At 43.3% G+C, this 15,653-nt stretch overlaps 1 protein-coding gene across 2 annotated transcripts in view; it reads left to right on the top strand.

Moving 5' to 3' along the window:
- Positions 1-3,216, top strand: part of RECK (reversion inducing cysteine rich protein with kazal motifs) — a 115,850-nt gene extending 112,634 nt beyond the window's left edge. For both annotated transcript variants that reach the window (XM_056520738.1, XM_056520739.1), the window contains one exon: positions 861-3,216. In XM_056520738.1, coding sequence (XP_056376713.1) covers positions 861-1,076 — 216 coding nt within the window. In that variant the 3' untranslated portion in view covers positions 1,077-3,216. The remainder of the gene's footprint in view (positions 1-860) is intronic.
- Positions 3,217-15,653: the final 12,437 nt, after the last annotated feature.

Below are 15,653 nucleotides of genomic sequence, written 5' to 3'. Positions count from 1 at the left end.
ACTCCGCTTGTGATCTGAGTACGCTCCTGTGCCCCCAGCCTACTGACCTTGCTATGTCCTAACTACGCTTCTGTACTGCCTGTTCTGCCTTCCTGCCAGCCTCTCTACGTGTCATCTCTCCTGAGTCAGGATACACTTAGCAGCCTGTGTGGTTGAGTCGTGCCAGGGGTAGCCACCTGGGTGCTGCCTGCTGCACATCCAGAACATCCAGCTTTGCGGCGGGCTCTGGTGAAAACCAGTGGCCCCTTAGACTTCGCTCCCTGGTACGGCTCACGTCATCTTCCACAGTGGTCCAGAGGAATCCACTACCACTTGCCGTAATATTTTTGCAAGTGTTTATCTATGACATAGCGATTATAACATCAGGCTTCTAGCAATGAAGTAGGAGACTTACTTGTAAGTTCATGGTGCAACATTCTGCCGCTGCAGATGCGATATTCTGCAGTCCTATCTCTCGGATATATTCGTTACAGGAGTCGTAATGCAAAAAGCAAGGATTCCAGGGGTTATTCATGGATAGAAGTATCTGGGAGGGTCGGGAGACAGCCCAGGCCAGGGCAGTCTCCCAACCCTCCCGTATACTGTTATACATTGGTTTCATCTATAATGCTGTCAAAAATATATGAATAATAGTTTTTCTATATTAAATATCTAGTAATAAAACAAATGTTACCCTGTATGTATAAGAACAAGTGCTTTCTGATTATTTATAAAAAGTTATCTAAGATCTTTTTACACTACATAACAAATATTGATGCGCAGACAGATGTTAAGAAAAATATGCATATTTTAAGTCCTATTCATGACTCTATAATACAAGATGAATCTAAATTCTCAGCATGTACTTTTGTTTTGTTTAGATTGATGCATGTAATAAAGAAGCAGAGAAGATAAATTCACTTATTAATTCTGACAGCCCGACTCTGGCCTCCCAGGTGCCATTATCAGCTCTCATCACGTCTGAGGTTCAAATATCACCAACAATTCCTTCTAACTGTAATAGAATAATGTGTAATATGTATTATTTATGTATATATATCTTTATTACTCTGTTTCATGTCCTCTGCAATGTATGATATGCTGTAATTTAAAAATATTGTTTATAGTGTAAAAAATATATATTACTTAACGTCCCAGAGTTTTTAAAGGGATGTCCAAGAATTAAAAAAAAACATAAAAAATGAAAAAAGGTCAGCAGCAAATGTTACAAAATAAGATTAAATTTAAAAAAGGAGTTTTACATTAAATTCCTGACTGATGATCTGGTCGATTTAAGGTCACATGGTGGCTTGAAGCCAATCACTAGCCTCAGTAACCACATGCTGTACTTCAAGCATCTCCGCTAAGGCCACTGATTGGCTGCAACAGTCACATGCCAGTATGGTATATCACTCCAAAAAAGTTAACAAAAACTGGCGCGAGACAATCAAAAGTTTGGCAATAGAGTGTTGGGGGGTTTACCGAGTAAGATTTTGTAAGATTTGCTGTTACTGTTTTTTTTTTTTTACTTTTGGGCAACCCCTTTTATAGAGCATATCCACCTGTGAATAGCTTTGGTTCCACAGTCAGCAGATATTTTTTTATCTTTGTAAAATAATCTCATTATAGTTAAAAGGAATCTATCAGTAGTTCTGAAGACTCGAAACTGCTGACACCACCATATAAAGGAGGGGGAGAGCAATGTAAACATACCTTGCAGGTTGCACAATGAAGAAAAACTTGCCTGTGGATTTGCCTGTGGTAAATCATTGACCCCGAATTTTTCAATGTAAATGAGACAAACATGTGTCTGTACCCCTTTAGGGAGTTGATAGGAGAGGCAACTGTTTAGTGCAAAAAAGCTCTGGGCACTTAGAATAATGGTAGGTCTGGGCATCAAAACATAGTCATGCAACCTGCACGACCATAGGCCAAAGTATGTTTTCAGTGCTCTCCCTGTTCTGCTGTCAGACTTCCTTTAAGGGTAGGGTCATATCTTATACCACAATACCTACAACAGGGTCACATGTAGCGCATCTTGCTTTGTATTTTACACTGCGGATGCTCCAACGCCAGTCACAAGCGTGAGCTCCCTGATGTGGCTGTGTAGCTCTGTGTGTCTGCTCATAGCGGTGGATTTCCCGATGTGCATCTGCTACAAGCAGGCACTGTGTCTACAGCTCGCAGTACTGACTGCCGTCAGCACATCCGCAGCATGAAACATGATGCGAAGTGTGACCCTACCCTAATGCTGTTTTTCTATTGATCATGTTGTTTGTATTGTGGTATTTAGAGAAAAAACTTTTGTTGCTACCCAGAATCCATCAACAATATGCAATTGAAGGATATGTTACTTTTATTAATTGTCTGTAGTACATTGAGAGAATATTGTTTATAAACGGCTGAAACAAAGTAAGGGTTTTACATGTTTTTATACAAGTAAAATAGCATGCCGTTTTCTAATGTTGGAAGCATTTTTATTCAATACTAGTGTTAGGTATCCGTTTACAAATCTGATTATTTTGGATGTTCAAGTGTTAATAACCATCAGATTTTTATGTCCAGTTGAATCAAGGTAGCTTTATAATAAAAATAAAGCCATACTATCTATTAACAACATTTGCCCCGTTGTTGATCGTTTCTGAGTAGCAAAATATTTTTTTTCTATACTGCAATCCACAATAGAAAAAAAAAATGTAGGTATCCTTAATTTAATATTTGCTGACTAAAATCCAAAAGTGATAAATTTGGAAATCTTGTATTTTGCCAGATACTGGATGGATGAATATTGTTTTTACCATTACGCTGATATTTCTATGCACACTTTATTACCTATATTTATTTTTTTATTCAAATATTTCTTGATGTTACCTCATTGTCAATGTATATTTTTTATTTGTTTAATTATAAGACATTTAAATTATGTATCTTAAAAAAAAAAAAATCTCATCTGTATTAATCTGTGCATTGGGGCAAAGAGGACCCATTATTGGCCTTTTAAATGTTCTTGATGAAAAGTTAAGACTTTATAAAAACAGAATGCATTTTGGCTATGCAAAAAAAAGCTGAGCGTCCTTATGGGGAGGGGCCTATCAGTTTAGCCAGCTGTTTTCTAGAACATTGATTGGTACTTTAGGAGGCTAATTAGGCAGTGTTCACACGTTGCGGTACCGCGACTAATTACTGCATGTATTTTTGCTGTGAATGTCTGAAATAGCTGTTTTAGGGTGCATTCACACCACGTTTTGTACATATGGGTGCCGGATCCGGCGGGGGAAGGGGCAAACCGGGCGCTCCCGTACCCCGGCCGGATCAGCCCGTGACTCCATTTACTTTAATGACCCGACCGGAGTTTACTACGGTTTTAGGTCCGGTCCAAAACCGCATACGGGTCAAAACTGAGCCGACCGGAGTCATTGTTTGACTCCGGTCGGGTCATTAAAGTAAATGGAATCACGGGCTGATCCGGCCGGGGTACGGGAGAGCCCGGTTTGCCCCTCCCCCCCGCCGGATCCGGCACCCGTATGTACAAAACGTTGTGTGAATGCACCCTTACCATGATTATGCTAATGCAGTAAATTGCAGTAGTATGCACATTTTATTATTGCTATTTCAGACATTCAAGGCAAAAATGCAATAGTAATTAGTTGCAGCACTGCAATGTGTGAACTTCGCATTAGAGGTCACAGTTCTACCCACCAATTAAGTATTATTAGGGTAACTGTATAAATTAGCTTATGTAGAAGGACCTGTCCTGGTGATGGGTGCCCTTTAAATACTTTAATGTCATTGTACTTTTTGTTCACTTATGCATAAGAAAACTATAAACGTATATCTAATATCTAATTTTGTGCTGTAGCATAATCCCTATTATGTAGAAAATACATTCATATATTCATATTTTTGGACTATACATTTTATATCCATGAATGAGTCTCCAAGGCTGCTTTGGTAGAAATAAGATCCTTTCTTTAGACGGTTCCCTTTTTAAACATAAGATGTCCAAAACATAACATTTTATATGTATTCCCAAATTAGAAGCCACCATACGTAAAGTTTGCGGCAAAAACTAACTTATCCCCTATCCACAGAATAGGGGATAAGTGTCTGATCACAGGGGGTCCCACATCTAGACCCCCCGATCTCATGCACTTGGCCCAGGCTCTCTGAGTAGAGCGCATGCTGGTGACAGCACGTGCTCCATTCTTTTCTATTAATGGAGCACTCGAGTCTCTTCGGCACTCCCATAAAGAATGAATGGAGCGAGTGCTGACCCCAGCATGCACTCCTCTCAGAGAGCCAGGGCACCCCGCGATCTGACACTTATCCCCTATACTGTGGATAGGGGACAGATTACTTTTTGCTGCAGTACCTCTTTAATATATCTGCATTATTATGAGAAGCCATAGGTATTCTTTTTGGCTTCAGGCAAAGTTATCCAAGCATGCAGTACCTTCCTTGGATGTGTTTACCTGGATATAAAGTACATTTAGTCTAAGTCAGTAGGTCAATTTGTACTTTATTTTGACATTTTCCATGTCTGTGAGAGTTACAACAAAGAAGCATTTTATTCTTAGAACTCAGGCCAATTTATTTATGATACATTTCATATGTAAAACTAGGATTATGGGCTTTATAATATGGAATGTTTCTTAATATTTTAAATTGGAATACCAAATGTACCAGATAACATTGAAAAGTGCAATAGGAATTGACATTATGTTAAACCAAGTAGAAATGTGTAATTTATACATAAAGTAGCTTTATATTATTATTATATAAGTGCCTTACTAAATAAACTAGATTTTTACCAGCATTTATAAATGCAGTATGTTCTATTTAAGAACAATGTTTGAGGGATATTTAAAGGGGTACTCCACCCCTAGACATCTTATCCCCTATCCAAATCGCATTATAGCATGCGGCACCCACCTGTTGTCCGGAAGCGATGGAGGTTCTGGGTCGCGACCACGGGAACGGAAGCCCGTGACGTCATGACTCCGCCCTGTGTGACGTCACGCCCCGTCCCCTCAATGCAAGTCTATGGGAGGGGGCATCCCCTCCCATAGACTTGCATTGAGGGGACGGGGCGTGACGTCACATGGGGGCGGAGTCATGACGTCACGGACTTCCGTTCACGTGGTCGTGACCCAGACCCTCCAGCGCTTCCAGACAAGAAACAGGTGGGTGCCGCATGCTAAACTGCAGGGGTCCCCAGCAGCGGGACCCCCGTGATCAGACATCTTATCCCCTATCCTTTGGATAGGGGATAAGATGTCTAGGGGTGGAGTACCCCTTTAAGAACATTACAATTATATTAATCATGCTTGCTCTGGAATGATCTAGGAAAGGCTTAGTCTCTGTTCACTCCACATTTCTGCATCCCGTTGAAAGGTTCCTTTCCTTTGTTTTCACTGTTTCTTGCTTGTTTTTTGTCGGTCCAATTGTACTTCTTAATGGTACCCTTCATTTTACTATAAAATGCAGAACCAATAAATTATCTGTGAATTTGGTGTTTTTTTGTCATAATGCCATTCATAGTGTGGCTAACATGACATGACAGAACATGACCTTTATTCTGCAGGTTGGTATGATTACAGCGATAACCAATTTATATCATTTTTGTACTGTTTTTAATATGGACATTTTTGAAAACTTTTTTTATTACATTTTTTGTTTCCTTCATGACTTCATGTATCCATTGTACTATTCTCTTAATCTACTATTACAGCCAATTCTCTAATAGAAGTCCTGTCATAGCAGTCATTGAGACCTAGAGAAGGCCCCTAGAGGCCATAAAACTTATTGGGCATACCATGATTAGGTCACAGGGGTGAGGAAATAATTGGACGGATGACAACCTGAACACCTGCCATCTAACCACAATTAACCAAAGCATCTAGGAAGTTAAAGGGGTACTCCAATGGAAAACATTTTTTTTTTAAATCAAATGGGGCCACAAAGTTAAATATATTTGTAAATTACTTCTGTTTAAAATCTTAATCCTTCTAGTACTTATCACCTGCTGTATACTCCTGAGGAAGTTGTATTTCTTTCTGGAGTTCTCTGCAGTCTGACCACAGTGATCTCTGCTGACACCTCTGTCCATGTCAGGAAGTGTCCAGAGCAGGATAGGTTTGCTATGGGAATTTGCTTGTACTCTGGACAGTTCCTGACATGGACAGAGGTGTCAGCAGAGAGCACTGTGATCAGACAGAAAAGGATTTTAGAAAGAGTATACAGCAGCTTATAAATACTGGAAGGATTAGGATTTTAAATAGAAGTCATTTACAAATCTGTGTAACTTTCTGGCACCATTTGATTTAAAAAATAAAAATAAATTGTTTTCTACCGGAGTACCCCTTTAAGTGATCTTCACTGATGGCAACTGATGGCGAGTGTTGACTGCTGATAACAGCCAGTACCCACCATGTATGCAAGAGGCTTATTTCTTGAACCCATTTCATACTTCCTGAGCGCACATCTACTGTACCTGTACAGTGGATGTCAACAAGGGGTTTGAAAAATGCATCCTTTGCAAAAATAAATAAATTATATATATATATATATATATATATATATATATATATATATATATATATATATATATATAGTGTGTCATGTTTTAACCGTACATTTCTTATAAAATAAAAACAGCACCTTTCAACGGGATGAAAATATAGTGAGTACTTGGTCTAAGATACATTTTCATAGCGCAAACTGCTGTTACAATGTGAATTTTATATATATATATATATATATATATATATATAAATATTTTACACTAACTATGTATGTTTTTATATATGTTGTGGAGTTTTACACTCACAAACAGTACACAGTATTAAAGCAATAACATGACAATCATTATACTACAAAATGTTTGTAAACTTGTATATATTTTGTATTTTAGCAATTTTGTAGATTGTAAATGCCATTTTGCATTTAATATATGCTAGCATAAGAGCCTCTATTTTTTTTTATTTTAATTGCTATATATTTTATATGCATGTGATTTTTCTATGCACGTGGCCTGTTTTATAAGCAGTATTGTATTTGATTACAGTGACAAAATCTGTGTAAGCATAGTTCTAAAATAAACTCTGCCATTTTGAGTGTTTAGCTTATGCTGAAAAGGTCAAACCATCTTAATAAATATGTTTAAAGTTCTGATGTTCATGTTGATTTATTACCATTTGTGCAGAGGTTATAGCAGGATATTACTATTACTATGTTACGTAGTATAAGGCAGAGTTTTGCAAACTTTTCATGTTGGTGACACCCTTTGTAGACATGCATAGTTGTGTGATACACTGTTCGTCGTACCACTGATTGCATGTAGGAGGCAAAACATCAGACCTGTTTATCACCCCCCTTTATCACCCCCTGTGCAATTTCATTCCCCCTCCTAGATCCCCCCCATACCTCTTCATCACCCATTGTACCATTTCATCACCCCCCCCTTGATCACCCTCATTCATTAACCCCTGTTCCATGTCATTCCCCCTTTGATCACCCACAGCGTCATTTCATTTCCCCCTTGATCACCCCACAGTTGTCTGCTGTATGGGCATGCTGGGAGTTGTAGTTTTGCAAGATCTAGAGGGCCACAGTTTAGTGATCACTGCACAGTGATCTCCAAACTGTAGCTCTCCAGCTGTTGCAAAACTACAAATCCCAGCATGCCCAAACAGCAAACAACTGTAGCCCTTCAGATGTTGCTAGGCAATTCACCAGCTTCCGTAGTCTGCAGCAGGGAGACAGCCGCACATCATCGCTGCCAGCCGATCGTCGCCCACTGCCGCCGCTGATGGTAAGTGACCTCCGGCGCCGGTCACAGTCGGTTCCCCCGTTCTGCCCCTACTACTGTGGGTGGGCAGAACGGGGGAATCGAACTTTAACCCCCTCGCCCCCGATCTGCTATCGGTCGGTCGCTTCTGACCGACCAATAGCAAGGATAGGAGGGGTGGCACCTCTGCTACCTCACTCCTATCCCTTCAGGGGGGGTGTGTCTTGAAAAGCCCCGATCCCCCTTATTTCCCGGGTCACTGGTGACGTTCTGAATTGACCGGCGATTTGCGATCGCCGACATGTGGAGGTCTCAGGACCCCCCTCGCGATGGACCGGGATGCCTGCTGAATGATTTCAGCAGGTGTGCCTGTCCGGTCCCCGGCCGGCTAGCTGCGGGGACCGAAATTCCCACAGGCGTACCCATACGCCCTCAGTCCTTAAGGGGTTAAGGACGCAGGATGTGCATGTACACCCTGCGCCCGCTCCCACCCTAGGAAGCATGCTCAGCATCTGAGTGTGCTTCATATCTAGTGGGTCCCAGTTGCTATCAGCAACTGGGACCCACTGCTAATCTGTTCAGGCCAATTTCTGGCATTAACCCTTTAGACACCACAATCTAAGTTTTGGGTTTCAAAATGGAGGCCTTACCTGACTCCTGCCCCAGGAAGCCAATGCAGCCAGGAGCACTAGAGCATCTATAACACTAATCAAAGCTGTGCTATGGCATAGCATTGAACAGTGTATGAAATCAAAAGATGCATGTAATAGTCCTCTAGGGTAACCCCTTACCTAATAAAAGTTTAAATTGTCAGAAAGGACAATTTTAAACATACCCACTTTTTGTACAAAAAGTTATAATTACTGAAAAGTTAAACAGAACAAAAACCTATAAAAATTGGGTAGTATTTGAATTGTATGGACCTACAGAATACAGAGAACATGTTAATGTGACTAAAAAGTGCACTACGTAGAAATGGAAGCCCCTAAAACTTGCAAAATGTCTTTTGTTCTCCAATTTTGCCCACAAATATTTTGTGTGTTTCACCGTAGATTTGTTGGTAAAATTGGTGGTGCAAAAAACATGCCTTCATGTGGGTCTGTAGGCCGAAAACTGAAAGTGTTATGGCTCCTAGAAGGCAAGAAGGGAAAAAGGAAAGTGCAAAAATGAAAAGTCACTTCGTCCTCAAGGGGTTAATAACTTGACTTAAAGGAGAGATCCAGCAAAAATAAATGTATGCCCTATCCACAGGATAGAGGATAAGTAGCTTATCGGGACCCGACACTCAGTGAGGAGCGTATGCTGCAGGCGGCACACAGTCCATTTATTTCTATGGGAACACCCGGGCATCATCGGCGCTCTCATAGAAATGAATAAAGGGCATGCCGTTTAATGGTAGATCAGCTACTTATCCCATATCATGTGGATAGGGGATAAGTTTACTTTCACCCAAGTTTCACACTTAGATGGACCCTACTGGATGGATGAAAAAATCTCTTCTCTTCTGTTTTCAGAATGTGTGTTGGTCTAGAAGTCCATGAACCAGAGTCATGTCACCTGAGTGGGGAGAGAAGGGTGGATGCCACCAGGCCTGATCTTTTGCTCCCAAATGAGTGCAGTTATAGGCTATGAAGTTTTTTTTTTTTTCTTGCTTTGTACATATGGTGCCAAACAAAAAACACTTTCTCCAACCTTGAAAACCTAAATTAAGGAAGCTATAAGAATTTAATATCTTGAAAAGTACTATAAAATCCTTAATATAGACCTTACTACTGAGGTCTGCACATAGCTAGGTATGCTAAGCTAAAAGGCTGGGCGAGACTATCCAGTGGGTAGTGGGGGAGACTTAACCTCTTGGTGACGCAGGGCGTACTGGTGTATCCCCGGTCCTTAAGGATGCAGGGCATACCTGTATGGCCTGCGGATTTCCGGTCCCCGCCATTCTCCGAGTGGGGACAAGACCAGGATACTTGCTGAAATCATTCAGCAGACATCCCGACACATCGTGTCCTGAGACCCCCCACCCCCACCCCCATATTGGTGATCTGGGTTTAAGCATTTTCTTTTCTTTTTAGGGTTTTTTGTGTTGGGGTCTGTGTACGTGCCACCAGCCACTGTTCTGGGCTGAGTGGCCAGACCCCCCACTGACTTCTGCGCCCCCTGCTGCCACCAAGCGCTAGTCAATGCACACACCACTGATTAGGTAAATGCTTTTTTTTGGGGGGGGCGCAGGGCTTTCTTGCGCTAGAAGTCCTTTAAAAAGAAAAAAAAACTTTCTTTTCCTTTTTTATTTTTTTTAAATTTTTATATTTTTGTTCTTAGGGTGTGTTAGGTAGTAGGTTAGGGCGGGTTAGGGTAGGAAGTATCACACCACACACAGCACACACACCAATAAACTTATCACCCCCATGGAAATGACCTGCAGGGCGTTTTCAGCGGAGGAGGCATATGCCATACTTGCCTCCGATACTGAAAGTGCCACTGATGACCCAGGAAGACCCCACCTTCCTCCTTCCTTATTTCTTCCTCGTCCTCCTCATCATCTAGTGAGCCACCAAGGCGGCGACAACGCCGCCATGCGAGGCCCCAAACCTCCTCTGCTCCTGACCCTGTTCCCCATGCTAGTATGATTCCCCCTGGCGCTCATAATAGTCAACCCCGCCCAGCCAAGTTTACTGGTGCCTGGTATCAGTGAACTTGTCTGGACTGAGCCAGGGGACCACGAGCCCGTGATTCCTGAGTTTGTTGGCGACTCAGGTATTAAGATTTACATCATCTGGTCTTATGGTTGACCAGAATAGGGACAGCCACACACATCACAGTCCCAGAATGATGATTCAGGGCATAGGGTTTGGGGCGGGCATAATTTTTACATCATCCTGGGAAAATAATTGGCAAATCAGTAGTAAAAATGCAATTTTCATTTTCCCCATACTACAATTCATCCATTCCTCCAAAATATATTTAGGGAACACCAGTCCGTTCCAAATGTCCACTCCCTCCCCCCCTATACACCTTCCCTAGGGGTTGAACTGTTTGTAATAGGCTCACATGTGGGTGTTCCTTTCTTGTATTTTCTAGTAATGATGAGCCACGAAGGCGGCGACAACGCCACCATGCGAGGCCCCAAACCTCCTCTGCTCCTGACCCTGTGCCCCATGCTAGTATGAGTCCCCCTGGCCTAGTGCCTGGTATCGGTGAACTTGTCTGGACTGAGCCAGTGGACCACGAGCCCGTGATTCCTGAGTTTGTTGGTGACTCAGGAATCAAGATTTACATCGTCTGGTTCACTGAATGGACAATGGACTATTTTTTTTTTTTTTCAGTGACGACTTTGTCAATCTTATGGTTGACCAGATGAATCTGTAAGCCCAAGAGTTCGTTGTTGCAAACTGGGGCACATTTTTAGCTAGGCCCAGTGTCTAGTTCCCAGTCGATGAAGCCGAAATGAGGACCTTTTGGGGCCTTGTGCTGCATATGGGCCTAGTTAAAAAACCCAAGATCAGGCAATACTGGAGTGGGGACGTCCTCCACCAGACCCCGCTCTACAGTATGGCCATGACCCATCCCCATTTCGAGGCCATTCGGAAATGTTTGCATCATGCTGATAATGCGACATGGACCCCCAACCCCCCCCCCCCCCCAAATGATCCCACGTATGACCACCTGTATAAAATCAGGCCGGTCATCAATCACTTCGGGGCCAAATTTTGGGAGGCCTTATTCCCTGGGAGGTCTCTATTGAGGAGTTTTTTATCAGCTTTAAGGGGAGACTCAGCTTCTGGCAATACATCCCATCCAAGCAGGCGAGGTATGGCATGAAGATGTATAAGCTTTACGAGAGTACCCTGGGTACACTTGCAAGTTTATGGAGTATGAAGGATGAGATTCCTGTATTGAACCCCCAGAATGTCCCCCCACTCTGGATATTAGCGGGAAAATTGTTTGGGGCCTTTTGCACCCATTGCTAGATAAGGTTTACCACATTTATGTGGATAACTTTTATACTAGTATCCCTATCTTCACATCCCTCACCGCCAGATCCATGCTTGCTTGTGGGACAGTCCGGAAGAATCAAAGAATCCCCTCCAGGCTCCTATCCCCCGGGTTGAGTCCCGTGCCCTTACCCATGAAAACCTGTTGCTGGTCAGGTATAAGGACGAGAGGGATGTACTTATGCTCACCACAATTCATGGGAATGGCAGCATCCCTGTCCCTGTGCGAGGTACTGTGGGACCGGTCCTCAACCTCGATTGTATTCTGGGTATATGGGGGGAATTGATCTCTCTCATCCAGTCCTCAAGCCATATAATGACATGCGGAAATGGTATAAAAAAAGTTGCAGTCTACATGGTACAGGTTTCCATGTACAACTCTTTTGTACTGACCCAGTATGCTGACAACACAGGGACATACCTACAGTTCCAAGAGGAAGCTCTAAAGGCCCTAATCTTTGGTGACTGCCAAAGAGTGGGTCAGAGCACCTCTGGAACTGTGCAGAAAAAATGCAGAGTGTGTTACAAGAGGGGGATTCGGATGGACACCACCACTCAATGCAACACTTGCTCCGATCATCTGGGCCTCTGCATTAAAGATTGCTTCAGGGAGTATCACACTTCGATGGAGCACTTAATTTGTAATCCTTTTCCCTAATTTTAATTTCCCAAAATTAAACTCCAGTGTACCAGTCCAGAGTACATTGTCTTCAAAATTTTAAACCCAACCCCCCCCCCAACAAAAAAAAACACCCAAAACATCTTTTCCAATACCCCTGATAATATCTTTTTATGTTTTCTCAAAAAAAAAATGGGTCATGGGACACAGAGTCAACAGCATTGGGGGGTTTGAATGTTGCCTCACATGTGCAGCGCTCTTTCCCCACCTGAGCAGGGTGCGCATTTAAGGTAACAGAATAGGGACGTCCACACATATCACAGTCCCAGAATGATGATTCAGAGCATAGGGTTTGGGGCGGGCATCATTTTTACTTTCGGCTATACTTTGGGTCATCATTCTGGGAAAATAATTGGCATATCAGTAGTAAAATTGCAATTTTCATTTTCCCCATACTACAATAAATTTAGGAAACACCCGTACATTCAAAATGTCCTCTTTACCCCTATACTCATTCCTCAGGGTGGTGTACTTTCTGTAATGGTGTCACATGTGCGTGTTCCTTTTTTGTGTTTTCCTCTGAATGTATGTAACCGTCAGCTACTGATATGTCATAGGCCTCAAATGCAAACAGACCTTTATGACTTCTGAGTCTTGTTGTGCGCCCACCCAGGACATTACCCCATATGTGGATGTATTTCCATAGTCAGGAGAAAAAGCCCTCCAAAATTGGTAACCCAATTTCTCCCATTACCACTTGTGAAAATGTAAAAAATTGGGTAACCCCAGCATTTTAGTGTAACAAAATCTAATTTATAAATTTACAGCCCACCGTTCAAAAAACCTGTGAGTTGTAAGTGCCTTGTTGTGGTCACTTTTGCGTTTTTTTATTTCTATTTTTTATTTTATTTAATGTCAGATCCTCAGTCTTTGCAATGCAAATCACTACTTTAGGCCTCAAATCTCTTTTGGTGCTGTCTCACTCCTAAGCCCTGTTTTGCACCCGCTTAGTGCTTTACTGCCATATATGGGGTATTTCCTTATTCTGGAGAAATGAGGCTGCAAATTTTGTGGAGCTTTTTTTCTCTTACTACTTGTGAAACTAAAAAAAATGTTGGTTATTACTATCAATTCAGTGTTAAAAATCAAATTTTTTACTTTTACGGGGTCCACTGTTCTAAAAACATGTGAGGTGTAAGTACTCTCTATAACCCTTGTTACGTTCCTTGAGTGGTTTAGTTTCCAAAATGTGGTCACATGTGTGGGGTTTCTGCTGTTCTTGCACAATGGTGGCTGTGTAAACACACATAGCCCCTGACTTCAATTCCAACAAACATTTCAATGGCGCTCCTTCTATTCTGAGCATTGCAGTGCGCCCGCAGAGCACTTTACATCCACATATGGGGTATTTTCTTTCTCAGGCGAAATTGCACTACAGATTTTGGGGGGCCTTTTCCCCTATCACCCCATGTGAAAATGAAACATTTGGGGTAACACTATCAATATAGTGCGAAAAATCAGCCCACTGTTCAAAAAACCTGTGAGGTGTAAGTACTTACTGTAACCCTTGTTAGTTTCCTGGAGGTGTGTAGTTTCCAAAATGTTGTCAAATGTGGGGGAGGTTTCTGCTGTTCTGGCACCATTGGAGGTTTGTAAATGCACATGGCCCTCGACTTCAATTCCAGCTAAATTCTCTCTCTAAAAGTCCAATGGCGCTCCTTCTGTTCTGAGACCTGTAGTGCGCCAGCAGAGCACTTTACATCCACATATAGGGTGTTTTCTTAATCGGGAGAAATTGGGCTTCAAATTTTGGGGTCCATTTTCTCCTAATACACCATGTGAAAATAAAAAATTTGGAGTAACACCATCATTTTAATGTTAAAAATTAAATTTTTCACTTTTACAGCCCACTGTTACAGCTCAAGTCCAATGGCACTTCTTCCACTTGGCCACCAGGATTGATTTGCGTTTCGCTGAGAGACGTGAAGAACTTCTTCAGGAAAAGGGAAGTGTTCGCCCCAGACGCTATCCTCGTTTGGCTCCTGTCCTCCTGCATCCACCGCAACCCTCTACTGGGCCTCCCGCCGAGGAAGCCATGCAGGTGGATCGGTCTCACCTGACCACTCAAGAGAGGAACCGCCGCAGAAACGAGAACCTCTGTTTGTATTGTGCTAGTACAGAGCACTTCCTAAAAGCCTGTTCTCTCCGTCCACCGGGCCAGGGAAACTCGCGCACCCTAGTTAACGTTGGAGAGGCGTTGCTAGGTGTGAATACCACCTCTCCACGGCTTACTGTATCCGTGCGGATTTCAGTATCTTCCAAGATATCCTTTGATGCCACCGCCTTTCTGGATTCCGGCTCCGCCGGTAACTTCATAGACGCCTCGTTGGTCAGCAAGTTCAACATCCCTGTGGTTCGTCTGCAAAAGTTCTTCTTCATCTCTACTGTCAATGGAGAGAGACTTGACAGCACTGTGCAGTTTCGTACTGAGCCCCTCCAGATGGATATTGGAGTCCTGCATTCAGAGAAATTGGAGTTCTATGTGTTGTCACGATTCGGCAGGCTGGATGTGGATCCTCTGTGTCAGCGAGGGATTGGCGTGGACCGTGTCGGTGGACCCGTTCTAAGTTGCTACTGGTATTCACCAGAGCCCGCCGCAAAGCGGGATGGTCTTGCTGCGGCGGTAGCAACCAGGTCGTATCCACCAGCAACGGCTCAACCTCGCTGACTGCTGAGAAGGCGTGGGACAGAAGGACTAGGCAGAGGCAAGGTCAGACGTAGCAGAAGGTCGGGGCAGGCGGCAAGGTTCGTAGTCAAATAGGAATAGCAGAAGGTCTGGAACACAGGCTTTGGACAACACTAAACGCTTTCACTGGCACAAGGCAACAAGATCCAGCAAGGAAGTGCAGGGGAAGTGAGGTAATATAGCCAGGGAGCAGGTGGAAGCTAATTAGGCTGATTGGGCCAGGCACCAATCATTGGTGCACTGGCCCTTTAAATCTTAGAGAGCTGGCGCGCGCGCGCCCTAAGGAGCGGAGCCGCGCGCGCCAGGACATGACAGCCGGGGGCCAGGACAGGTGAGTGACTTGGGATGCGATTCGCGAGCGGGCGTGTCCCCCTATGCGAATTGCATCCCCGCCGGCAGAGTCAGTGCAGCGCTCCCAGTCAGCGGGTCTGACCGGGGCGCTGCAGAGAGAGGAACGCCACGAGCGGTCCGGGGAGGAGCAGGGACCCGGAGCGCTCGGCGTAACAGTACCCCCCCTTAGGTCTC

The sequence above is a fragment of the Hyla sarda genome, chromosome 5 (genome assembly GCF_029499605.1).
Source record: "Hyla sarda isolate aHylSar1 chromosome 5, aHylSar1.hap1, whole genome shotgun sequence".
Lineage (NCBI taxonomy): Eukaryota > Metazoa > Chordata > Amphibia > Anura > Hylidae > Hyla > Hyla sarda.
The sequence above is the reverse complement of the archived record's forward strand: the minus strand, read 5'-3'. Positions and strand labels throughout refer to the sequence as shown.